This window comes from Lonchura striata, chromosome 5, assembly GCF_046129695.1.
Source record: "Lonchura striata isolate bLonStr1 chromosome 5, bLonStr1.mat, whole genome shotgun sequence".
NCBI classification, from domain to species: domain Eukaryota; kingdom Metazoa; phylum Chordata; class Aves; order Passeriformes; family Estrildidae; genus Lonchura; species Lonchura striata.
In genome coordinates, this window is record NC_134607.1 from 20,287,224 (window position 1) to 20,315,200 (window position 27,977).

The 27,977-nt window shown below is 37.6% G+C and overlaps 1 protein-coding gene across 1 annotated transcript; it reads right to left on the reverse strand.

Annotated features, from left to right (window-relative positions):
- Positions 1-27,954, reverse strand: ALDH1L2 (aldehyde dehydrogenase 1 family member L2). Its single transcript, XM_021536155.3, has 23 exons — positions 27,799-27,954; positions 22,076-22,217; positions 20,092-20,326; positions 16,353-16,518; positions 15,402-15,503; positions 14,755-14,844; positions 13,876-14,010; positions 13,351-13,476; positions 11,822-11,913; positions 10,859-11,006; positions 10,465-10,584; positions 9,172-9,299; positions 6,559-6,709; positions 5,831-5,901; positions 5,622-5,727; positions 5,175-5,262; positions 4,668-4,761; positions 4,310-4,406; positions 3,736-3,834; positions 2,843-3,008; positions 2,196-2,301; positions 993-1,192; positions 1-77 (listed from the first exon to the last, which is right to left on the reverse strand). The coding sequence occupies exons 1-23, from the start codon at positions 27,952-27,954 to the stop codon at positions 22-24; spliced, it is 2,874 nt and encodes a 957-aa protein (XP_021391830.3). The 3' UTR covers positions 1-21.
- Between the last annotated feature and the right edge of the window lie 23 nt (positions 27,955-27,977).

The window sequence follows — 27,977 nt, forward strand, 5'->3', positions numbered from 1 at the left end:
TTCCCAAGTGGAGCTGTTACTTTAATATTCCACAGTGATGGCTTTTGTTCTGAGATATTCATGAAGAGCTTCTTCACCTGTACAAACACAATATTCACCTGTTAGAACAGCAGCTAAATGAATTTTGTCAGATCGTAACTATTATTAAGAAAAAAATTGAAACACTGTAGCCAATATTCGAGTCCTTAAGGAACAATGAAAACTAATTACCTTTCCACTGTGATTTACACAGACCTGGTTTGAGTAGAGGCCAGATCCAACAGATATGGAAGAAAAAGGAGCTGGAATTTAACAAGCAGCTCCCCAAGCAGCAGCAGTCTTTAGATGGCCACTGGGGGCTCATAGCTGAATTTATGAACTTTGCTTCTCCTCTATTAAAGGTCATAGGTAGAGAAGCTGTGTGAAAAGCAGTAATGTTTTTTTCCCTGACATCATTACTCATTTTGGTTTTAGGAACTGTCTTTGGAGATTGCAAAAGCAAAAATCTGTTCTGTGAATGAAATTTGGTTTTCTTTTTTTCTCTGTCATGAAGCTTGATCTGTTAAGACTTGCCAAGCTTCTTTGACACAGTGGACTTCACTTTTCTAAAAAGTTGTTTTGAAAAGAGAATATTTTTTAATGCATCTTTTTCTATGGCTGTTGGCAAATTTTGGTGACATTTTAAGGTATAAAAAGGTTTCCCATTCTCTTATTTAGAGGAGAAACCTATATTAGCATTCTCTCTGAGGGAAAGAGTATTTGGGGCAATACCATTATTATTTGATAGCCTTTGTAGCCTGTACAGAGCTCTGCAAAAGCTGTAATTTATTTGTCTGCTCTCAGAGCAGTCAGAGAGGAATATTTTTGTGTTATTTAGTAAATATACAGCAAAGGCTGAATGGGAGGTATTGAAGTGGGAATATTTAGGGAAGGAGAGGAATTGGGTTACTGTATTATAATTCTTTCATTGATTAGGACTCTGAGACAAGAAATGAGGGAAGGAGACAACTTACCTAAATCTTTCCCAAAGCCAGACAGCTTAAATCCACCAAATGGCGCTGCCACATCAGTTTTGTTGTAAGTGTTAATAAAAACTGTCCCAGCTTCTAGCTTTTCACTGATGTAGAGAGCTTTGTTTATGTCTTTTGTGAAAACTCCTGAAGCTAAGCCATATTCTGTGGCATTTGCCCGTCGCAATACTCCATCGACATCCCTATGGGGGAAAGAAATTATTTAATTACAAGTAGGTAAAATAAACAAGTGTTAGCAACCTTCCACCTTCAGTGTCATTGAAGCAACTTTTCACATGGTCTTTCTTCTCCAGTGAGCTTTTTTAAAGATGACTTATTAAGGACAAATCTGTGTGTCAATCTGACAGATCCACAGCAATTCATACCTTTGCTTCAAGCTTGTGAAGCTCATAACCTCACTTTTCAAAGGTTAATGTCTACACTGAGAAATGCCATGGGAATTGCTGCTACTGTACAACTCGGGAATTAGAGCAATACAAAAATGCCTGTAAAGCAGAGCATGGCAGCAGATGACGAATCAGTTTGCTAAAATTTTGTCCAGCTTTACAAGTTAATGCAGAATAAAAGCTGGAATTTAAACTGCTATCAAGACAACTTTTCAAACCATTTCCAGAGTACTATTTTCCATCTGCATCTTCATACAGCTTCAAAAAATTAATAGGAGTTTAAAACTTTAAAAAATTCAATGCAGTCTCTTAAGACTGCAGAATTTATGGATGTGAAGGGTTATCTACATGGCTGGTTCTTAACTTTATTATCAAACTGCAGAAGATGAAACCTGATAGAAATATTTATGTGAAGTTTCTATGTAGGGTTTTAATCTTATCTGTATGTTAAATAATTCTTATGATCTGGAATGAAAGGTATTAAAAATGACAGTTTACAAAATATACAGAGGAATTTTCATTTGCAACAGTTATGTGCTAGTGTTACACAATACACAACATTGCAGTCTTCTGTAACAGGAAAAATAAGTAATTCCACTGGGAAAAATATGCATTTTTGTTATTTGATCAAGTTGTTGCAATTATCGCACAAACTTCACTAAAACATTTCACTGAAAACTACTAGGTATTCAGATTGGTCTAAGGAGATTTAACAAAATGCTGTGTGAGCTGTCATTTCTTCACTTAGGGTGAAAATGGGAAACATCAAGTCTCTAACAGTAACCAGAGGAGAATGTACCCGTTTTTAAATTTAGAGATGACCATCACAGGACCAAAGGATTCTTCCTGGGCAATATACATATGGTCTTCAACATCTGTGAATACAGTGGGTTCCATGAAGAAACCTAAAGAGAAGATAGAGCAGCATTTGAGCATGGTAAAAGTGCTTAAGGGTTTGCTGTTGTCAGGTCATTTCTGTCCCATGCTTTGAGGTCATAACTTGAAACAGAAAATAGATATGAATGAAGTATGAATGGAAATGCATGCACTTCAAGAGAAATGGCACACAAAAGGGTAAAAGAATGGCCTGTGTTGATCAGTGACATGTACTGCTCCCTGCCAGGCCAGAAGGTCTGCGTGCCACAGCCCAGGTGACTCCCAGAGGGAAGACTCTGTACTCTGACAGCAGGAGAACAAGGTTACAGCAAGTCACAGAGGCCACTGCTTTTCTTGCTATCCAACAAGAAGATAGATTGTAAGATCTAAATAGAGATCTCATGCTTCATTTGCACAGCTTCTCGTCATATGAGATTTGAAAGCTCTGTGGTATGGGCTTGCCTGGTACTGTTCCCACGATACTGCAACTTCACAAAATCCAGCTGAGACAACTGTGGCAGCTCTTGCATAAAGTGTAAAAGTTCTAAATATCTCTGGAAAGTGTTTTACCTGGTCTATGTACTTGTCTTCCTCCATACACTAGAGTGGCTCCTTCTTTTACTCCAGCTTCACAGTATTGCAGCAGCTTTTCCAAATGTGCCTTGTGATTTTGCGGACCATGATCTGTAGATCTATCAAGTGGGTCACCAATTTTCATCTTTTTTATTTCTTCAACCTATGGGTTACGCAATTAAAATGAAGTTACATAACACAACAATATTGTTAAAGTGACCATAAATTTGGAATGCTGCAATTTTTGGTGCTATGAAGATTGAATCTAAGAAAATACTGGATTCTTAGATACAATAATTCTCCCTTTTTAAAATGAAGCTTTGTCTTTTGTTCATAATCTCTAATTCTGAAAGTTTTTAATGCTTTGTTTATGTGTGTATTCTCTTCTGCTATTAAGATAAGCATGTAAAATGTTAACTTTTACTGGTGGTAAATTACTTAAGACAGTGATTTCCTGTTCTTAAGGAAAATAAATTAATTCTCCAGTGGCACAGGATGGTGACAATTGCATTTTTAATAGGGACCTTTGTATTCTTCTAGCTGTGCTTCCAATATTCCTTTTTTTTTTGACTTTACAGAAGCCTTCTTCAATCACATTGACCTGAGTTCAGTAATTATTTGTAATCTTATTTGCCCAGTCAAATATGAACTATCACTGAAGGTACAATATCTATTTAACTGTCACTTATCTGTGCATTACTGGTGCAAATATCTCCCTTCAATGCTTCCTTTTAACTGTATAAAAGGTTCCTGAGAAGTAGCACTGTCTATCATAAGCAATAATGCAAAATTAAACAATTGAAAATAAGAAACACAAGTGTCTATAAAGCTAGCCTATCCTTCTGCCACAGTAAAACATATGCTTAAACTTTAGTCCTTGAATATCTTACCACTTTTCTAACAAATTCATCATGAATTGATTCTTCCACAAACAGCCTGCCAGCTGCAATGCAGTTTTCTCCTTTGTTGAAATACACTGCTCCCATACCCTGATCAGGAAAAAAACCATAAATATTTATATGCATTTTGTTCAGTCTCCATTCTGTTCCCTAAGGTTGCATGCAGTGTTTATCACCCAAGAAGTTTAATGCTTTATGTTAAATCATATCACCAATGCAACATCTTATTTATGAACTGTGAACACAATATGGCTGGTAGGGAAGGTGATGATTATGATTGATAATTGATGAATGATTGATTGATCAATTGATTAACTAAAAGCTATATGGTAATAGGGAGCTCAAATCTTTGTTTTGTTGTAATTTCTAATGTATATTTCTTGGGCAGCATGAATAGTTAAATTGTGCTGGCATAAAGAAATATCTGAATCTGTTTTCTAACAGATCTCAAAGTTTTTCATGCAAAGGATCCCTAGTATTTTTTTTTTGCAAGTCAAGAATATTGCAGTACGGTGAGGATGTACCACAAAGGCTTTGAACAAATTTTACTTCAAAGTAACATTACCATTTTTACGGCTCTGTCAAGTTCACAGTCACTGAATATGATCAATGGTGATTTTCCACCAAGTTCCAGAGAAACTTTCTTCAGGTTAGTAGCTGCACTGTAAAAAAAAAAAAAAAAAAGTGATATAAACCCAAAATAGTAATTTTAAATATCTTTTTCTGTTATTTCCTTTGAATCATAAGCAGTGAAAATGTATAAATCTCTATTGTCCAGTAATTACTTGATAGAATTCTACATAGTGGTAAACAACCATATGTAGTTATGCTTTTTCATTACTGCTACATGCACAATATATCCAGTAAGATACTTCAGAACCAGACTAAGCAGGGTTTATTTATGATTCTTCTGCTGAGAGTACCTCTTCATGATCTGTTTACCAGTTGGTGTTGAACCAGTGAATCCAACTTTGCGAACATCTGGATGTTCAGAGAGGTGCTGTCCCACTAAGCCACCTATCAGGGCGAGGAAAGCAGAGTAACTGGATGGTACATGGACAATTTTTACTATTCCAGCAGCAGCACTGTAACACAGAAGGAGCTCACACCACAAATCAAATACAGTATCACATCCCTATTTATATTTGCAGCTTTCTTACAATGAAATGAACATGTTTGTCTGTAATACATTATTTTCCAGAGTGTTTGTGTCAATTGTGTGAGCTTGTAAAGGGTGTAGGCTGACAGATCCTACCACTAACTAAAGGCAAATTTTTCCAGTTCTCTTCTGGAAACACATGAAATTGCTGCATGAAAAGATGCAAGCCTAGTACCTGTGAACAGGCCTATGTAATAATCTTCAAAAAGGTGAAGAACTTCACTAGTTTTAGCATGACCTCTCCCAGAAAAATGATGAGTTCAAGCTTTACCTGAACCAGGCAGAATATTTATAACGCCCTTAGGAAATCCAGCTTTAGCTGAGAGTTCTGCAAACTTCAAGGAAGTCAGAGGTGTGACCTAAGTAGAAACATTTAGATTAGGCCTCCTGTTTTATTTAAATGCATGATGATACCTTTTACATTCAATACATCTTAGTTTTGATACAATATTCACCTTCTTACAGTATTGGCAAATTAGAACTGATGGCTTCTTATGGAAAATTAATTATTGAAAATAAGATTAATGCCGGAGCAGAATAGGAGTCAAACAATACTTTGTATCACCATGGTAATTTCTATTATTCTAAATGCACTTTCAAATATGTGACACAGTCAACCTATGACAGATCAACCTATGGGTGAAATCTGCTACATGGCCTAAATCATTATGCCTGAACAGGGGCATCTGGGCCATCTTGTATTTCTTTTTGCCCCTACCTGAGCTGGTTTGAGTACAAGGGTGTTGCCTGCAGCCAAGCACGCTGCACTCTTCCACGCAAGCATCATCAGTGGGTAATTCCAGGGGATAATAATTGCACAGACACTTCAGGTAGGGAAAAACAGGGAAAGATTATATATTTGAGGGCAGCTTTTCCATGGCTTTTCTGCACGTCAAGTTGTCATTAAGAAGAAAAAGCAATACTCACCCAATTGGCTCTTTCTTGGTGAATGTTAGATTATGGTTTGGCCGGGCCTGATTAATTGGAATTGTAGCACCCTAAAAGACAGAGGAGGGACAAATCTTCATATTGATTTATTATTTTTATTGCAAATATATTTGCCATGTAAATATGTTTCAGAAAGCTACACAGTAGGCTTCAAAACCACAAGCATTTTTGCATCAGGGAAAGGGGCACAGATGCTTCTACTGTATTCCTGCTGTGGATATTGTAATCAAGTCCTGATTGTCAGGAAAAAAAAAAAAAAAAAAAAAAAGCTGGATGATATTCTGATATTCTTGATTAGTCTTAAAAATACTGGAGGAAATGCTGTGCCATCAAGCAAACTCACCAGCCTTGGTCAGACTGTGGTAAAGCACAAGTCTCTGCACTCACCTGCATAATGAGCACAGTGACATTCTGCCCCATGAATAACCAAGAGCTGACCAAGCAAGTATATCCAAGTGACACCTCAGCTGATTGCTTCGATATTCAGAGCCACATTCTAAATCCATGTTCTCCAGCTGGAGGTGGACTATATCCTTTTGTATTGACAGGGAGACTCATTCTAGGTAAAATTCTAATTTTGCTTTAGTTTTGATTCCTCAGTTACTCTTTGCTTTTACTGCTTTTTGGCACTGTTTCAGGAGAATAACAACAAAAAAGAAGTGTAGAAAAGCACTGCCATTGGTAATTTCATTTACATATTCACTTGCCTGAATTTTGTCACACCATCCAGCAAAGTATCTGAATGTTTGCACAGACATTCCAATATGAGTCTTCAGAGCTAAAGTGTAGACAGCTCCTGAATCAATAGACTCTATTGTTGCTAACTCTTCTTGATGTTCTTCCATCAGGTCTGCAAGTCTTTAAAAAAATGTTAAAAATCCACATTAAAGGAAATGATATCTAAAATTATATTAGGTGTGGCAAAGAAGCATAATGAAAATAGCATTCCCACTAAATTTGAGGTAGAGGCACTGCTCCTTAATATCAGCAAAGGATTGAACAATTGCCCTCACTCTGCAAATGTCTTCACACTGGCTTTAGTAGAGGCCGAATGAAGACATGAACTGTGCAAGCTCACTTGAGGTGTAAGTAAGACTGTAGTAAGTATTACTAAGTTGATAATAACTATGAAAGTGTCTCAAAAATACATCCGCACGTATTGATACCTATACCTGTGAGGCACTACTGTTAGTTTTTTGATCCCCTATTCAGGTCTGTTTGCATCAATGAATTTTCATATTCAGTTCTTCACATTGTCTCACATTCATTAATGTTTTTCTTCAGCTTCTTCTGTGATTTGGTACTCAGATATATAATCAATGTTCCCATGTGATTTTAAGACCTTAAGAAAAGTGCATTTTTGATCCTGTAAAAAGTATTCAAAACTAGGTGTGAAACTTGTGAAATTTTTCCATTATGTAAATTCTGGCCATTTAAAGGATTTGCAGAGATGTGGGAAAATGTTCTTTAATACCTGTTTTAACTGTATCTTGGAGACCCAACTACAGGTCAGGGCGTTGGCAGTGTTGAGTAAGAGAATGGATTTGGGCATGTCAGGGACAAAGAAGAAGGTTCCATTTAAAGTGTGCTTAATATCTTCTACTAATGATTCTTTAAGACAGCAGCAGGGCTAGGAGCTTTAATGACACAAATATTCTCTTTAGTTCAGCACTCCAAATCTCCAGTTTGAACAGAGGCCAAGAAGAAGGGGGTTTATTTCAGTTAAGGTGGTCCAGAGAGAGCTTTTATCCACTGGGAATGTTTCCAACATAAACACTCTGGTGTTTTATCCTAGAGAATGAGTTCCCTAAGCAAAGCTTTTAATCCAGGGATAATCAACCCAGTGTAGGGGAACTGTATTTTTCATGTATCTAATATAGCTAATTCTTGCAAATCTTCCAAGTCTAAAACAGAGCAGGAGTTTTCACACCTTAAAATTTTGTCTTTAGGCCAGAGTTAACTTGGTCTCTCAAGCACTCTACATTCCTGATACAAATTAAACACAAGTTTATGCATTCTTTGAATATCTGCACACTTGTGAAAAAAATAAGTGACCAGGTATATTTAATGTTCAGTTCTGACTTGCCCATTTTCTCTTGTGAGGACTACTAACTGTGTAAGGGTCCTGCAGGCCTTTTTCCATGGCCTGGTCACATACTTTATAAGATAAGCAGAATTTTTGGCTTTGCTTTCATTCTTTTTTGCTAAGATTCCTGCAATGTCTTGTAAAACGTGGCATTTTTTCAGGAGTAGCAATCTGAAAAAGTAGCTTCTTTACTCATGTCTGCTCATTCATTTGCATGTTTAGACCTGAGAAAGCAACAAAAGCTTTTCATATAGCCCACAAAAGTGGCTTTCTTTACAGAGAAGCTCTGATGCTTCTAGTCACCTGAAGTTTGCAATACAGTGTTCTCTTTGTGCCTGGGAGAAGCATCATACTGCATATGGAGAATCTACAATACTTGGAGTTTTATTAGCTGCCTCCAGTGTCACGCTCACACTATCTAGTCAGCATTGCATCTTTCCAAGATCATCTCTACTCCTTCAAGAATCAAAGCTCACCATTAAAATACCATTAATACAAAACCTCTGCTTATCTTCTGAACCAATAGCAAAAATAAGCCAAAAATAAGAATCAGGCATTAACTAGATATGGTGAGATAGATACAAAAAAGATATAAAAGTATCTCAGGTAAATATTGGAATTAGGTTAAAGAATCCCTGCACAGGACAATTCTTCTACAGACCATAACACATCTCCTACAGTGAGTCTTTAGCCAGATGCTGGCATATGATTCTGGAAAAATCTAGCATCAGTTTCAGTCTACTTCAAAATTAGTGGCAACGTAGCTGTATATTTACTGTATGGAGTGCACATGCAGGCAGGTATAGCAAGGTCAAATCTCTGCCTACCTAACTCAGGTAGACTGTTTTTAAAGCTTAGCCTCACTTATATGGAAGAATGGGGATTTACAAGGGAATTCTCAATCCTTGCAATCAAACTCATGCAGATTAAATGAAGACATCAAGTATTTAAAATATATTTTGCTCAAATCCTTTGCTTCCGTTCATAAGTAATAATGAAAGAATGGCATCAGTGAGAGACCACAAGATTCCTCTCTGACACAAGAAAGGTTGGCAGGTGAAGAGCTGAGGCTGGTACACTGAAATCAGTCAGGGGGTGAAAACATGGCTAGTCTGGATCCACTGACAGTGGGATTATGAACATCCATCACCTTCAGAAAATGTACCTAACAATTCTTCAGAGAAACAAAACAAGACCTGAGGAAATGAAACAAATGCAAGCTGTCTTTACATACCTGTACATGAGTCGCCCTCTTTCCCTTGCATTCATCCTCCCCCATTCACCATTTTCAAATGCCTCCTTTGCTGCTGCCACTGCCTTGTCAACATCAGCCAGGGAGGCAGAAGATACACTGGCTATTACCTGTGCAAAGGTAGCATTGTGTTAGCTCAAAAAGAAACATTGGGATGCAGTGTTACTCCTTCCTCCCAAACTTCTAGACTGGGTATAAGCAAATACTTAATCCTCATCTGTAGCACTTGTCATGAGTGAGCCAGGCTGCAAAAAGCTCAGGCACAATTGAGGTGGCAGGAACACTGCAGGAACTCAGATTCCTTAATCTTGCTTTTTCTTTTCAAAGCAAGGTGCATTGTCCCACTGGATCTCACCCTCTCTTTCTGTATATAAAACCAATGTGGTATTACAAAAGCTGGAAGTCTTCATATGTGGTATCACAATCTAAGTATCTAAACATGCTAAAACAACTCCCACATGTCCAGTTTCTAAGGAATGGAGCTTCTGTTATCATAAACCACCATAAACACACAGTATTTTATGATTATTGTGTTGTAAATGCACACATTGTAAATCCTAACACAAAATGGTTATGACTTTTATTCCGTTCTATAATGAGTTTCAGGAAAAGTATATCAAAGTCTGATATCTGATGATAGTGAAATTTGTGTCATTGATTTCAGCAGAATTAATTTACTTCAGAATTAAATGGCAATTACATGGCCATCAGAATCACTTATCTCATTTATAATTCAAAGTTAGGATTTGCTCAACCAATATTGGATAGTTCAGGACTAAAGTGCAACAGTATGTATTTTCCTATTGAAAAGTTATTTTTCTTACTGAGAATTTAAAGGGACAAAATTAAAATTACCCTAAGGTAAAAAGTAATAAAAAAGCAAAACAAACAAACAAAAAAAAATTAAAAAAAAAAAAGCTGATAACCGACAGGAAATGCCAAATATCCTAGAAGAAACACTTCTTTACCAAATAAACTTCAGCAATTTCTGTTTACAAAGCTAAACAAGAATGAAATCAAAGTAAAATATTCAGCTGGGTGTGAAAAGCAATGTAATATTTGAAGTGGAAGTAGGTTCTTTTTGCTTTGCATCTTGACTCAAATGGAAAAAAATTGTAGAATATGCAAAATGTGAAGTAAATTGAAACATTTCTAGAGGTTGTTTAATTTAGTATGTTGTTTTAAAATTTGCTATATTCAGGTAATGTTTCAGATTTTTTAATAGACAAAAACAATGAAATAAACTGGTATCGATCATATTTGGCAGTTACTTACTGATCCATCTGCTGGATTTATAGTGTCATATGTTTTCCCATCATCAGCATCTATAAATTTCCCATTTATGAAACATTGGTATGGCATATTCACAGTCATGTTGTTCATATTTTTTGAAACCTGGGTGAAATAAAACCCAAATTATTTTAAAATTATAATAACTAATATTTTAATGTAGCTTAACAAGCTTTTGATATCTGCAGCCAATATCCAGCCAATATTTGGCTGGTAGAAGTAAAATGTAATAGAAAACAAATACAAACATATAGAAGTTTGTATAACCAAGTAGTTCTTGGCTTTCCTACTGCATCAAGCAGCCTAATAAAATGCATTGTCTGCCCTCCCCTAAAACCCAGGAAAGATTAAGCAATAAGTGAAAAATTTAAGTCCTTACATAATCAATGACTAACTCTTCTTCTTTGTCTTCTCCTCTGAGTTTTCTGACAGCCATCTGAATAAAGTCTGCAAACTTAGTGGCCATATACACATCTTCATTCTGTAGCTGCAGTCCACAATGCTTCTGTTTGATCTCTTCTAGCATCCTAAAGGTTTTGAAGGGAGTAAGTTTAATTAAAAATGAAAGAATTCTCCAGATAACTGAATCATTAGAAGGGCAAAAGGGATCAAAATTGGGTCTCAGTTTGTATTCATGTGAATATGAGTGTGTTTCTCTGGCAAGGGCACAGAAGTGATGCATTTTGCTGAAATCTGTTGGTTTAATCATTGATGCTATGAAAAAGAAAATGTCACTTCTGGAATACTCTCAGAAAAACTTTTGACAATCAGTTACTAGAAAATATTGATATGCCATTAGAAAATACTATTTGGGACGCCTCCAACCAATGTATGGAGACATTGAGCTTGGTAGGTAATCAGCACATTAATCAGTTGGTTTAAAAATGCTGGTTTTATATTATGGTCTGTGCTGCAAAAAGAAGACAACCTAGATGACCCAAGCCATGACAAACTCAGTGCATCTTTAAGCATGGGCTCAGTTCTTGCTGTGAAAGGCTTCTCTTTCCCTCTGGGGAGGTCTTTACTCAGGTTCCCAGTCAATCCCCTGGTCTGGAGATACCTGTGGCTGCACGCAGACTGGTTTGAGCATCACCGTGCTCCCCTGGGCATGATGTTCCTGAAGTCAAGGGGAATTTTCCTTCAGTAGAAAGAGCAGGATTACAGCAATATCTCATAACTTTGGGGGAAGAACTGTACATGTTTCCAAGATAAGAAAGGGAATATTAAGAGTATTGGAAAACATAGAGGGGTTATTTCTTTAACACCACACATTTAAATGCACCATGACAACTTCTTTTCATTAACTTTGGCTTTAGAATTTTCTTATTTTGAATATTCCTACCTGACAACATGCATAGAGGATGCTCCAGATTTGAAGAAGTCTGTGGAATCCTCAATCACAGCAACATTGCTTAAAATTCCCTTCCAAATAGCCTAATAATACAGAACAATAACAGAGGCAATAATGAATAATCCTCTAATAGCAAAAAGTATTTCTCAAACTGTATTTGTATCTGTATGGTACCTGTGCCTACAATGTATATTATTTAAAAGGTTTCTAAAACATGAAGTTATTTTAAGGGTGTCTAAAACAGTCTAGAGACATTATGTCAGACAAGAAATTTTTCAGCATAATTACATGATCAAAATAATAGTATTTTGTCCATGGTAATTTTACCCAATCAGGCAAGAAACCTAAATGGTGCAATGCTAAAATTTTTCAGGCCCACCTTTAAAAGATTTTTTTATCCTCCAAATAATAAGTTCTCATTGCATTACAGAATGTGTCATCAGTGTAGGCAAGGACAGCCTGGGGCACTTTATGAATGGATTAATGGCATTGCAGACACCTGGCCAAAGCTGAGAAGTAGTTTAAGCTGCATGCATGAGATGGAGAAATAAACAGTTCAGCAACTGGCAATGTCATATTTCAATTAATTATAACTGAGTTCCTCAGTTAGCATGCACTGTCATCAACTGATGAGTTTATACTTCTTTTCATAATTTTCTCAGCCATTCAATAGCTCCAGGCAGCATTTAGGTTGCTGGCAAGCAGGTTCAAGGCAATCTTGAATCAGCAGCTTAAAATATTAGTACATGAAGCTGCGTGACCTCTGCCAAAAATTAATAACCCTGCAGCAGAGTCAGCACAAGGGAAGACATCTATGATTCATTTGCTCTGGCACAAAACCTGAATGATAAATGTGGCTTTCAGCTAAGCCACTGACACTACAGAGGGATGGATTTCAGAAGAGGGCAGAAAAATTCCTCTCTGGCTATGAGAGTTTTCTGCTCCAGCTGTTCCCATCCCTCTGGCAGCCAGCCTCTTGTGTGTGGTTTGTGGCAGAAGAAGTGCACACAGGTACAGTGAGAAAACTGCTGCCTTTTGCTTTCACAAGGCTGTTCTGAGACCCCTGGAGCTTGTCCAACAGGCCCATTCTGAGCACATCCTAGAGATGAACACCACAGTGAAAAAAGGATTCCAAGAACTGCCTGAGTCTGACAGAGCTGAAAACCTCACTCTGTGAGGTGAAGCTCAGTTTGTTTTTCCTCACTCCCACCTATCATTTGTAGATATTTACCATTACTCATCCTGCACTCTGTTTTTGTATCACTTGTATCTGAAAGGAAATTGTAAAGTGAGACAAATACACATGAATTCCCAATTCCACCTGAATTAATATCAATAACTAAACCTTCGCTTCCATATACTTTGAATATATTTTATAAAAACATTATTTGCATGACTAAACAAAATATATGCCTTGCCAAAAATAAGTATGTATTGCTTATTATATAAGCAACACATACATATTATATATGAATGCTTTTGTCTGAATAATATCCCTCTAAAGCAGTTTAGTGCATTACTCTGATATCTTCTGCAATCTTTTTCTCCTCTTCTGTAAGTTCCAGGGCAGTTGTTTCATCAGCAGAGAAGTATTTAGATGCGGGGATCATTTTTCCGTCTTCAAACTGCAGATTTCTCACTAGTACCTGAAAAATGAGAGGATATGATTTTAAATTGTTTGGGAGGTAGTACATCCTTGGATGAAGGATTTTTAGGTATTAACAGAGTGATTGAAATCGTGAAATAAATGGCTTGCAGGAAAGCTGATGTGATGCAGGCAATTTAGCACAGGCCACTCGTACCTGTCTTTCATATTCTCACCTAGAAAGAATAGATTTTACTCCATATAGGAAATGATTATGGATTGGGTGAAAAGCAGAACATGAATGTCTTCTCTATAGGATGGCAGAGGATTGATAAACTCTAAGTGAATTTGCTGTCAGTCATTAGTGCCTGGATTTATCCAGCTTGACAGTTCCACACTACTTGCCCTGCTCACTAAAACTATTCCATCCATACTTATGTTTGCCAGACTGAGCACTTACCATCTTCCCATCATTTCCAAAAACGACTAGACCATTCTTAGTCACAAGTCCTGGTCTTGAAGCACCTTTTATTGCCAACTCTTGTCCAGGAGGCACTGAAGCATCAAGTAATGATGACCCATAAAAAGTAACCACCTAAAAAGAAATGTAATTAAAAGCGCACAGGCTCTAAATATGCTGTAAAATTTTAACAATTTTATGATACTGTTTTGAATCTTCAGTATAATAGAAATATAATATAATTACCTACACATGGAAAACATGTTACAACATTTCTAGATCTTTACAACTCAGAACATGTAAAACTTTGAAAATTGCCTAAACCTGCAAAGCAGCTGAGCTGTAACAATGTACATGCTGCAACCAGTGCAGGAAAGGGAGGAACTTCTGACATGCCCAGACTGAGGGACCACTCACTATAATATTTCATAGAGTTCTGCAAACTATCTAGGCCCAAATATCCTTAAAATGAAACCCTCTGTTATTTCAGCAGCCCACTGTGTTTCATTTTGCTGTCCATACTGTGATGTTGGCCACTGTACACGGGCTGTATTATACTGTAATGTATACATGCTTCCCAAAATGACTGGCATAGTTTGGTTCTACTCTTTGTACTATGTCTCTTTATTTTTTAAGATAGTGTACTTATCTTTCTTCAAATAAAATTAATTCTGCAATTAAAAAACTCTTAACTACCGTGTTCTGTGTATTTAGGTGCCTGTTTTAGATGCACACAAAACATAAAGTCATCAGATTAGAGCTACTCTAATGTGACAGCCATTTGTATTCACCTGTATGCAGACATCTTTAATTTTATAATAAAAAAAAGGTCAAAAAGTGAGTATAGATAAGAATATTCTTCTGGTTTTCAGAACATACCTGTCCATTTATTGTTGTCCATGCTCCAGGCACTTTATCATGTCCTCGAATCCAATTGTGCAAAGCTGCTGCAGGTTGGTCCCAGGAGATCTAGGAAATCAAGACATGCCAGGATGCATCACCACACCTTCCCAATCACAGACAAGATCATCTAATGCAGTTGGGGTGCTCTGATAAAGTAATTCTCATATGGGAATTCAATTAATATTTTTATCTGTTGTTTATATCGCCTGTGTTATTTTTTGGCACTAGAAGGAAAGGTGTCAGAACTTTCTTTTCCTAAAATCAAATGTATTTCTGGTAGAGAATTTCATATGGCTTATTGGCAAACACAGAGTGATCTTAATTCAACGTTGTATTCACAAGTATGGTGGCTTACTAAGAATCCACTGAAATTGCAGCTGCCTCTTAGCTGCCTGTACATGATCCTGAATAGGACACCAAGTTTCTAAATACATGTAACTGTTGAAAGGAAAATGGAACTTAACCTAGGCTCCATTACATGCACCCTAAGAGGTATTCCAGGAAAAAGAGGTGAGGAAACAACTCAGTTAAAATTCATGTTAACTTCATATTGCTGCTACTGTAATCTGAATTAATAACTTTTTCTAGTACTATGCAAAAAAAATAGTATTACTTTACATTACCTCTGCATTTTCCTTCTTCTGGATCCCTTCATATGTTGCCCCTTCTTTAGGCTGAGGTATACGAGGGGCCTTACCATCAGCAATTAGATGTACAGCTTCCACCTACGTGAAAAAGTAACAGATTTCATGTTAGCTTGGTTCACTTTTATTCCCTCAGTCATACTTAGGAATGACAGCAAAAGACTCTCTGCCACAAAGTGAATTGGTATGGGTTATTTTAAACCTAGTATTTTCAACCTCTAAGACACCAGTGCTGCCTTGAATAAAGGTGTTTCCTTGAGCTTTTTTGACAAAAGAAATAGCCTCCAGAATTTCATGGGAGTACCTAGTCATCAAACTTGGAGCAGCTGTCTGAATTCTCCAGAACAAAAGTGTGGCTCAGTATGATTGCATTCAACTTTTTCCTTTTTCTCTCTGCAAAAAAAAGTTATTTTTTTGCATTCAAATGGAGGGAGAAAAAAAAAATCTCAAAGGAGAAATGCTGAGTATTTTTTGTGCATTTTCTTTCGTTCACTTCAAAAAAATACAAAAAAGTGACAAGCATAGAAAACCCAAAGGCAATCCACCAGAACTCCAAGCCTCAAACACTATACTGACCCTTTTTTCTTAAAAATATCACACTTTTTTGTTTCATTTTGGTTTTTTTTTTGTTTTTTTTGTTGCTGAGTCTTTAAAAGATTTTGTTTTGTATGGAAAGAGCCAAATTCCAAACAAATTCAGCTTCATGCCATGCCATCTGTGGAAACAGAATATGCTCTGCCTGCTGTCAGCAACAAATATTCTGAGGTCACATCCTCAGCTGTTGTGCAGCCGCACAGCTCCAGTGAAGTCTAGGATTTGGCAGAGTATCACAACCTCTGTCTTTCCAAATAAATACATCTTATCTGTATTTCCTTCAGTTTCAACCTCTTTTTCTCTTAAAAAGGTGGTATTTAGTACAGTTAAACATACCATGGCCTTTATTCCTTCTGGGAAGAGAAACCGGTTATATAGGTCATCCACGGTATCATTTTGGCCAACATCACATTCTCGCTGCAGAAGTATTGGTCCAGTGTCCAAGCCATCATCAGCCCAAAAAATAGTAAATCCTGCTTTCTTATCTCCTTGAATTAAAGTCCTGGGCATAAAAAATATTTAAGACTTAAGTAAATAAAGAAAAATTTAAAGTAGTAAGAAATATCAATTCCCATGTTACACATTTATTTTCTTCAGGAAGATAGAAAAGAAAATCCTAACAATCTTTGCTATATTTTCGCTGCTCACTTCACAGTCAGGAACCCACAGTTTTTGACACTGTGGATGTGTGGTTTCCACAATGCAACATAGGAAATGCTGCAACTGAACCCAGGCTGTCTCACACAGTTCCTTGTGATAATTATTTCTAAACTATTATTAATGGCAAGACACTCAGACCAAAAAGTGTGCAACAGTTATGACAGAATTTGAAAGACGGAAGCATCTAACAGAATATTATCTTAATAATTCATAATTGTTTACTGAAATCAGCTAAGGCTCATGGCTTATCTGTAGGTCAAAAAGTAAAGTACATTTGTCATACAGCTGAAAAGAGTTAAAACCAGACTGGAAAATGATAAATATGCAACTGTTTAAGGAAAAGTTTTTAAGGGAATTAAGGCTAGGGAATCCAGCCAGATTCCCAGCTGCTGTGCACGAACATAGCAATGCTTACATTAGACCTGTGCTGATTTACCTCATCTCAGAATCTGCTTCTGCATTCAAAGAGAACTTCAGCCACCTAAAATTTTGCAGTTCTCCTTTGGCCACGTGTCTCAGAATGATGGAAAATCAGACTGAAGTGTATTTAAGGGAGCAGCCAGAAATGGTGAGAAAAATATTTCCTGCATGTTTCCAGCCATTTGTATGCATGCAAACTCCAATGCTATTTTAAGTAATACATATATCATGTAAGTATTCCCTCAGCAATCCATGTTGTAACAGGATTGTCTGAGATCTGGCTTATACACAGGAAAATTCATTATTAATTATAAGCACTGAGAGCTGCATTATTCAAATGAGTGAAGTACACTGAAGTACATATGGGCCGAACAAGGGATGGCCTCCAAAGACAATGGGGAAAGTTGGCAGGTATAACAGAAGTGAAAACTTACAGAAATTTGGCTAGCCCTTATCAGATCTTTCACATATTAAGCTGCATTTCTTCTGGTTTTTATTATATAAAAATTCCATAAGAGCACTCTAGCGAGAAATGGATGACCTCAGCATGGAAAAGAAGGTTTTATGAGCAAATGTCTCTGATGCTGAATAGGTGACAAGATAAGAACTACTTTGTGCTTCCTCCTCTGTCCACCAGCTCCCTCCACTAAGGGCTGCTGATAACAGAATGGCAGCAGCTGGAAAAGAATGTAAAGGAAGTGAGTGAGTGACAACCCTCTGCACCCCTTGTTTATACCTGGTTATGTTTAGCCATGCCTAATTCCCAAAGGTTTTCTTGGTTATACTGTGGGAATAAAGAATCTGACCAGCCTCAGGTCTGTAGTCATCATATGTGAAAGCAGTGATTAGAGAAGGGATGAGAGGGTGAAACACAAGAACAGTTAGCCAAGGCCAAATCCTAGTTCAGTTTAAAGGCCTTGGCACAACAGCCTTTTCTTGAGAAGGCAGGAGCAGATTGATTCCTTTTGCAGAAGGAATACGCAAAATAGAGCAAGATGCACTGATATAACACTGCAATGCATTCCCATTTCTGCAAACCTTTGCACTTCCTGAAAGAGAGTTTGTGTCTACACCTTCCTGTGAAATACATCTTGATGAACTTTTCCATGAAAGCATCCTTTTAAAGCTTTCTAGATATGAGGTTGCACAATTTAATAACAAACTGCATGGAGTAAAAGGACCTCATTTATTTGGAAAAATCCTACTACCTGATGTCTTTGCTGGCTGCTCCCTGACTTTTGATTAGAATGAGCAATCATTCCTTTTTTACCTCTCCATGTCTTTTGTGGCTCAACACACAGCTAGTGTATGTCCTTCCCAATGACCTCTTTTCCAGTCTGAAGACTACATAATTTGTATCCAGTCATGTGAAAACTTTCCTATACCTTTGATCATCTTTCTTAGCCTTTTCTGAACTTAGCTAGTTCATGTTCCAGCTGAGATGCAGAGAGTATTTAAGATCACAGAATCACAGATTATTCTGAGTTAGAAGGGACCCACAGGGACCATCGAGTCCAGCTCTTGAATGAATGGATCCTTCCATGGTGAGTAATAACAATCCTTTTCTGAGTAACAACAATGAACTTTAACACTGCTTACATATAGTCAGGGGGGTTCCCCCTTGTGTGCATTATGTAATGTTTCTTAACTTTGAATTTGACCTCTCATTTTCTACTCTCACATTATCACATCTGCTCATTTTCACAGAAAGTGTATTCCTTATTACAAATTTAAATCAGTGCCATTGATCTACAGTTTCCTGGCTTTCTCTTTCAGCCTATTTAAAACTGGTATTGCTTTTGCTATTTCCCAGTCACCTGCATCAACATAATCTTAAGAAACAGAAACACTGCAGGTCATCTCAAATCTGCAACTTCAAATTTGCTGAAGTCCTGTCATCCTGGTAAAGAGTTTCTTATACCTTCATCAGTTCATGAAAATGTCTTCTGCTCACAGTTCAGCTCAAGAGACTTTGACTTATTCTACAGAAAGAAGGACTGAAGGATAGTCATCTTAAGCTCCTCCATCCTGAATACCAATATACATTTCCTACTGTGGTATTGTCTTTGATAAATACCTTTGTTAAATCCCACACCTCTATCACTTACATACCTCCCACCTTTAACGTATTTGGAGGAATTGTTATTATATTTTGTGCCTTAAAAAGTTGGTTCTTTATTTCTTTTCTGGACTGTCTCACTCTCATTTTCCACTGAGTTTATGTTATTTTACTTCACACACTTGGACACAACTGACACTTTTCGAAGTCTTTACCTTTCTAATAGTCTCCTTAACACCTCTCTTTAAGTATTTCAGCTTAGTACTTTTTCCAGGAAGGATTAAAATTAACAAAACAAAACTATGTATGCTTTTGCTTTGAATCCACAACACTGTAAATTCACATAATCACCATGTTGCCTGTAAGATTCTTGTAAAATTGTTTCTCCATATTTAAATAATTTCTTACTGAATTTAGACACTGTGATATTGTAATTTTTGTTGTCACTAGAGTGCCAGATTTGAGTCTATTGTGGCCATTATTGCAGTGTAGTTCTTTTGGGGTGATGATTTGAACTGACCTTGTGAGAAAAAGTTTTATTCTTGTGGGCTCTCTTCTCTCTTCTCCCTTTCACTGTGTGAAATCTTAGGGTCTATATCAGACCCTCCTGTGATAGTTATCTAGTGTTTGTGGGAATGAGCCACAAGGGCAGTGTCCTGCTTATGGAAACTCCAGATTGTTGATTTGCGCATGTGAGTAAAATATATGAATGTACAGCTCACACCACTGATCCTCCCAGAGTAACAGCTGAGCTCACACTGGAAATAATGATGAATCCTAGCTATGAAGTGCAGTTCATGTACCAAATAGTCAGCTGCTCCAGAGAAGTTCCTTCAGAGCATTTGCAGGTCAAGAGAACTGCAGCATTTACAAGAGTAAAGGGGGCAGAGCAGCACCCTAATGGGACAGACACGTGGTTTTATGTACAGAACTCACCAGTTGATTGCAGAAGCTCCTCGGTGGCGTGGTAGGATGGATGGATGGTAAATAATAGAGCCATGTTTTGGGCAGTCAATAATATCCATGGGGATAAACTGTGTACAGAATGGAAGGACATTTAACTCTGCTCCAACTGATTTGTAGGCTGCAACTACTTCCTGGATAGGCTTGCCTTTAGCTCTCCATCTGGGGAACTTAAAAACAGGAGTGCCGTCCTTCTCCGCTGCCAGCGCTGAGGGGCAAGAACAGTATCGGTTTTTTTCATTTTGTGTTAAAAATTCAGCTGAAATCAGAGATACATTGCAAGACAACTGAAGCAGATCATCAAGTATGTGACCACAGAGTGCCCTTCTGTATGCTGCTTAAAAACATTTGTGCTTGGATATATTTTATTAAACTGTCTTTGATTCTCATTTCTACAGCTTATGTCAATCCCAACCTTTAGTTTGCTCTTACGACTTGGCTAATAAGTACCAATGAAAGCAGAAAAGACAGATATTTATACTTTACTTTCTCTTTTTTGTCTGTATAATTGGATCTTGAGTTTGACCTGAAGTATCTTTAGCTTGTTGATTTAAGTCTTAAGTAAATACTTCTTTAAATATCATTCCATGCAAGTTAGTGTACTGAAGTTACTTTTAGAGAACAAAGACCGTAGCTGTCTGAGGGCACGGAAAACTTCAGGAAACACTTGAGACTCAAGCTTTTGAGTCAGCTGGAAGTAAAAGGAAGTGAAAATATCTAGTAATGTAATTTCGGGTTTTTCCCCCAGTCAGGAGAGATTGGACTAAATTAATCCTGTGGTTTTAGTTAAAAATAAATACATGATTGAAAGACGGGGAAGATTTACTTAGTTACATTTGTCAAACAAGTTATGCTACATTGTATATAAAATTGTTATATAATGCAATCCAACCAGACATGGATAGTAAATTTTACGATTTCTAAGCTTATAGTTGCCTTCTCTAGTTGTTCCAAAGTGTGATTAAATCTGTTAATGAGGTAGAATTGAGAATTACATGCTAGCCTGTGAACACCACAGCACCAGTAAGCAAAATTTATGTTTGATTCTTCCCTCACCAGAGTTCTGTAAAAACATATCAGGACCAGACAAAAACAAAAAACAAACAAAACAAAATCCCAAAAAAAAACCCAAACAAAAACACGACAGAATTGAAACAGCTCATGGAATGTAGTTTTGATTTCAGATTATCCATAAAGGTACATTCCATTGTGGCATTTCTATTTGCTAAACATATTAATTCACTGTCTTTGCGTCACTGAAACAAAAAACAAAGAAAATTGCCAATTCAGATGGTTCCAAATTAGCTTCTTTGCTATGCTGGGTTCTGAGTACAATGAGTATAATTCTGAATAAGCAAAACTTCTTTCTTCAGTAAGCCCAGAAAATCCTTATGCACCTCGACAATGGAAAAAGGGAGATTAAAGACTTCTTCAACCTTTTCAATGTGTTTTCCATAGTCCAGGTGGAAGAGAAATAGGATCTGCATGTACACCGCCACATACGAGTTTGTCCAAAAGGGCATAAAGCCAGGGACAAACAATCTTGGCTCCACGCCTTGCGTGTCCCAGCCAGCACATGGAAGCAGGTGACAGACATTTGGACTTGAATACAGGCTCAGCAGCTTTTTTCTGTAAGATACAGATCTAGTTCAGAATAATTACCTCTACGGTGTACATTCAAATAAGATATCCAGATTAATTTTGGTTTTGCAATATCTTAATGTACAGCCCTGCATGCTTACAAACTACTTTAAAAGTTGCTTTTTAAAAGTACTGATATATGGACAAGGTTTAACTGGTTCTGGGACTGGTGTTTGTTAAATAGGTCTTCTACTGGATTTAGTGGATCAAAGGCAATATATGCAATTCATCCCCATATAGATATAACCTTCTCATGAAAAGGAAAATTTGTTATGTACACCTGTAATTTTTACATTTGGATTCAGGTTACACTTACCCAAAGGATCAGCTTGTCCATTCTTGTCAGGCACGGTGAATACACCCACAACTTTATGCCCCTCTTTTCTCAGCTTTTTATAAACTTCTTGTCCAAAAATACTTTGACCTATAAGGGCTAGCTTTAGCTTATGTTGATAAGCCTGGTAAAAAGAATTAAAACAAAACATGTTCTAGGATGTAAAGGAAATATGTTGTTGCTTACATTTCTGTCTTGGTATTTCTTTGTCAATTTTCAGTTTGATATAAAATGAAATAGTCTTTTCTAACCTAATCATCTTTGAAGGAATAATAATAAATTTTTTAGATTAATGCCAGGTAGCATAGAATTCAGGGAGAGTATGCTTCACATGAAAGTATCATCTAATACTGTCAGGGATGTTTATATGGCTTTTTTAGAATTTTTTAGAATTTTTTAGAATTTTTAGAACAGACCACCCACTGCTTCTTATGACAGGCTCCATAACCTTATCCACAGTCAGAAATGAAAATTCATTTTTTGAAACATATATAAACCACTTTTTCTAGGCATAACTTATGTGTTTGGAACATGCCCTCTAAATCCCTGTAATTAAACAGAGGTATATTATTGGTGATCAACATGTATAGGCCAAAAAGACAAACTTGCACTGTTCCTGCCAAGTTAAAGGTGATGATCATCCATTTGATCTTCCTACAAGCAAATAAAGGTGCTAAAGGTGAGGTTCCCTTGCTGGACTTGGATCCTAGCATACTGGACATGTGATTTAAGCTTCTTCAGGCAGAGCAGGTGCAAGTAACCACCTCCACTTTTTTTTTTTTTAATTTAAGATAGAATCACAACACTACAATGATATCAGACGAATAGATATTGCTATGTTTTTCAAGTGATTTCTTTCTGAGGAAACTACTTTTTCCTTCAGAGTCTTTTTAGATTTATGTGGCAGTTGTGCTCCCCTCCCACCCTACCTCCAGTCCCTCACCTTCAACACCTCCTTTATCCCAGAACTGGTGCTCCTGTAGCTGCAAGAACTGCATTAGGGTACTGAAGTGAGCAGGCACTGACATGAAAAATGTGGCTTATGTATAACTGGATCTATTCACTGGTCTAATTTATAGCACAGCCATGAGTCCTAACACAGGGCCAGCAGGGGAGCAGGAATGAACATGGAAACATGGCAGAAGGGTGGAACTGCCTCTATATGCACTGTCTTTGCATTTTTAGTCAGCTTTTGGAAAATGAAAACTGGAAACCTTTGAAAAACAAATGGACTATCAGACGTCGTTAAAAAGGAAAAGTCCACACAGAATAAACAGAAAACTTACCTTCCTCAAAGCTGAATCTGGCACAAATTATTCCTAGACTCAAACCATACAGATCCCTCCTCTTAGAAGGCCTGAATGAAAGGTAGGAATTAAATACACACACTCCTTGCCTTTGTTCTTAACTTCATTTTTCACAACTGGACTTTGACTTCCATTTTTTCCTTATGACCCATTAGAGGAATCAAAACACTCTATGAATGTCATAACTACTGACATTTATTTTGCTTGTAGGTTGGCACTTGTATGTTTATCTCCTCCCTCTCCCTCCCTTTCTTAGGGTGCTGGGACATGAGGATACTTTGACTGGGTTATTGATTGATTACAAATGGTTTGCACTCATATGACAAAGAGAAAGCTCCTGAAAAACAGGTTACCCAAAACCACAATCCATTGCAATTCATTTCACAGCTGACATATTATGGATGTATTTTACTGGTTTCAGGTTGCATTTTTGTTGTGCAGCTGGCTTTAGAAAAGGGAGTTATTAATTGGTAGGTTCCATTACAGCAATATTGAAGTGTGTTTATTTTTTTTAATATAAAACAATAGGAAATAATTATTTGTACCAGAGACAATATTTTCCCTGAGAATGAAACTGCACAGTAAAACTATCCTCTATTGCAGCATTACTCAGCACTAGTGCCACTGCAGTAGAAACAGGCAGAAAGATGCAAAGGTGGACATAACTCAAGCCCTTGGAAAATCATACTGTTATAATTGGCTGGTAAAAAATGTCTGTGAGACTGATGATGATAATATTACTAACCAACACTGCATTGTTGACTATACCTCAAATAGTCCACTATTTTGTTCTTAACAAAGACAAGACCTTGTTCTGAATTACAACTTAGCCTTGCAATCCTTACCTAGCAAGGCCAAACTGATGCAGGTAGTGGTCATTATCAAGGCTTTATGACAAATGTCTTTTACAGCAGAAATGTTGCTGCACTACAAAAAACAATTATTGGATTTTTACCACGTATTTTAACTATAGCAGGCAAATTGGACAAAGATTGACCTGCTGGATCACTGAACATGTTTAGCATGGTATGAAATCCTCTGATTTCTGTACTGTGCTAACTAGTGCCCAACTAGTATATTGAATAAATATTAAAAATAGTCCAGATGAGAATTACTTATTCTACTTCTACCCTTTTGTTAACATTTCTCACTAAGAACACAAGACTGGAAGGGATCTTCTTAGCTAATGAATCTTCTCCTCTGCCATCACAAAAAATCATGTCATATGATTGCTTTTATAAATCTACTTGAACTCCTTTTCAAAGAACTCTTAAAGTATTCACTTCTGTACTCTGCTGCTTTTCTGATACTTGGACAATCTTCATGTAATTTTGAGTCCAAATTTATCACCACTTAAAGAGTTACTTTTTCACAAAGTGTTAATAACATATGCACCCTCTATTCCTACACTTTCAGTTCATGTTGCCCTGTGATTAAATCTGATTCTCATACTACATGGAATGGCATAGCAGTTCCAGTACCAAATCACGAGTTGCTGTAAATCAACATACTTTCAGTAAAGCCACACATTTAATTTGTGCTAGCTGTGGAACTGGATCAATAAATGGTGAGAAACAAAGAGAGAACATAGTCCCCAAATTAATAACAAATTAAAAAACCCCACCAAATCCAAGCTGAAACTGCCAAGACTGAGAAGACTGCAGAGGGGGAAATTCTGTAGTGCATAAAAACATTACTCAGGCAGTAAATCAGCTTTGCTGCCTCACACTTCCAGAAAGGAACTCAAATGGGAACTGGTTTCAATTGCAAGATGGATCTGGTAACTGTAACCAGTGATTCTTGAGTTCTCTCTCCACTGAATGGTACACAGAAGTCAGCCACAAACAGGATTTCTACTGAGTTAAAAAAAAAAAAATCTGTGTGGAACTGCTTGCATGCTCAGACAACAAGTTCAGTCTTTTGGTTTTGGTCTTATTTGAAAAATTAAGGTGGAACAACTGCATGAGATACTATAGCCATTCATAACTTTTTTTTGGAAACTCTCCTTAAGCATTTTTACCAAAAATAAATCAGACCTGTGGAAGTAGGAAATTCTGTGGAAGAATTGAATGTGGATATGATTAAAATGGAAAGTTCGAAAAGATGACAGATAAGAAAAAGAGTTTGGTGTTTTCTGTCTTACAGAAATGGCACATTTTGGCCAGTGTGCCATTGCTAGCATTCATCATGAAATTTTAGAAAGTCTTTTAAAGAACACCCAAACAATCTTGGTTTTGAATAGTGTGTTAGAATTAAACTTTTTTTTTTTTTTGACAGTGATGTTAACAGATTACATTAGATTCCTTTTGCAGTTCCTGGCTGACTATGACTGTGCAGCGTGCACGAACCGTGCATGTGAAGGTTAATGGTCATGTAGCATCACAGTGGATTTTTGCTGCACTTTTGTAAGATTACCCAATTCCTAGTTATAGCACACAATGCAGTTCAGGTGGCTTAGGGAGATCTGCCCCTTCTTTTATGACTAATCATAGAATAATGTAGTTATTATCACAGTGCTGCCAAAATGCAAGATTTTAGGAAATTAATTTTAACTCTCCTGTAATTCTGTTGTATTCACTGTCTGAACTTTTAATTTATTCTTTAACTTTCTATTTTGTTTATAACATAACACAGATTAACAGTGATTATGTTTCCTTGACTCAAGTACTCATTATTTGAATGAAGACAATAAGATAAAGGTAGAAGCATAAAATCCAATAAATGTTTGTACAAGCACCCTTATCTTTAATGCTCAGTGCATCTCAAAGTTCACCTGTGTTTCACCACCTCAATACAAGAGCACAGATTTAAGTTTAACTTCTGTATTTAAAAATTCTGTCCATATGATCTCTTGATACCATACTGGTATTTATTTTAAAATAGCTCATTAAAAGCTGTACAGTATTTTAATGTTTGATTCAATTCCTGTTCTCTTTTTCCTCCAAAACACTTAAACAGAAATAAAACTAACGAATAGAATTAAGTACTGCATAGATGACAGCCTGACAAATGCTGGTAAATATCTTGTCAAGTTCTAGTTTCTAGAAATGGGAGATTAGTCCAACATCTATATTTTCTTCTCTAAGAAGAGTCCAAACTTACAAAATCTCTCCACAGGAGAATATTTTTTATCTGGATAAAAATAATTTGCTGTTACTGCCTCTTTTGTGTGTGCATCTAAACTTCAATTGGTTATCACTTCTAATTAAATTTCCTGCAAATTAAGATTTAGTAACTGCTACTCTGGGTACAAATCTTATTATCAAAAAGATTATAATATTTTATTTTGTTTGCATAAGAAATGAGTAAGGCTAAAATATTTTAATGTTTCATCTTTTTAAAATTGTCATAGAAAGATGCTTCTTTTGAAAAGCAGTACTGTAACTTTATTTCTACTGAGATCCCCCTACATGTGCCGAATTCCAGCGCCTGCAAATAGAAGTCTATAGTAGAGCCCCGCCCCCATCTACATACACATCCAGGGCAATGTGTTCCCACCATTCATTCATTCTCTTTTTTGGCACTGCTGGTTGCATTTCCAAAAGGCTTGTGTTAAATCTCCTTATTCTAACGCCTTCCATGCAGATACCTTCCAAGGATTGCTGTCCTCACACGAAACTGAGCAGCCAAGCACGAAACAATGAACATTCTCTAGGGAAGAAAAAAATCCCCCAAGCCTCATACAACTTGCCAGACCTACACATCTGGACAATTTGGACTGGACAAGGCTTTCAGGGAAAGGTTTCTTACAGGAGTTCTGCAGTCTATATATGTAACCGGACATAAAGAAAATGGCTTGAAACAAATGCTCAGAGCTATAAAAGGCTAAACCATGGGGTGCAGAGGAATTTAGGCCATCAACTTCAACCCTGAGCAACCCATCATGCCAGAGCTATGAACTGGCGATGAGAAGGTCACAAAAGAAACAGGCCAGAGCGGGGGGCTACACTTAGGCACTGGGAACGAGCATGGTCCCTTCTAATTGAGAAGACAGCCTTCAGCTTCTCGCAGGGCAAACCCAGCCTGAGGGAGGCAGAGAACGGCTGCATCACATTGTTCTTGACACACGATTATGGGGCACTATCACGGCATCGCTGGTGCCCGTTCCCCGCAGCTTCCAGGCACATCCCTGCAAGATGCAGCACCCAGATGATGGCTGCGATCCCGCTCGCCGAACAGTCGGGCAGCTCTGTGCCCACACCGAGCCCTTTCCCGATTCTGCCGTGCCTGCACGGCTTTGCTAAATCCTCGGCAGAGACGATAGGCATCACATCCAGGAAAATACCCTCTCCAGCCATCCCCCTCCCTGCGGTTGCCCCGCGACCGGCTCGCTCCCGGGCTCGGCACGGCACAGCACGGGGGACCCGGGTGTGAAGCCGCCCGCCCCGCGCTACTCACCGCAGCCGTGGTGCAGATGGTCCGCAGCAGCCGGGGTGCTGTCCGCAGCATCTTGCGGCCGCCCGGCCAACACCGAGCCGGCTCCGCGGCCGCGGCGGAGCGCCTCGTCTGATGCAACCCGCGCCGATGCCGCTGGCGCCGGGCCAGCGCCTGCATCCGCGGCGGCGCAACCCCGCCCG

Excerpts from the sequence above, each read along its gene's own strand:
- ALDH1L2 (XM_021536155.3), bottom strand. The coding sequence starts at position 27,954 with ATGCAGGCGCTGGCCCGGCGCCAGCGGCATCGGCGCGGGTTGCATCAG. Across the intron at positions 9,300-10,464 it reads TAAATCCAGCAGATGGATCA|GTAATAGCCAGTGTATCTTC; the intron begins GTAAGTAACTGC and ends ACCTTTGCACAG. Across the intron at positions 3,835-4,309 it reads TTGACAGAGCCGTAAAAATG|GGTATGGGAGCAGTGTATTT; the intron begins GTAATGTTACTT and ends TTTCCTGATCAG.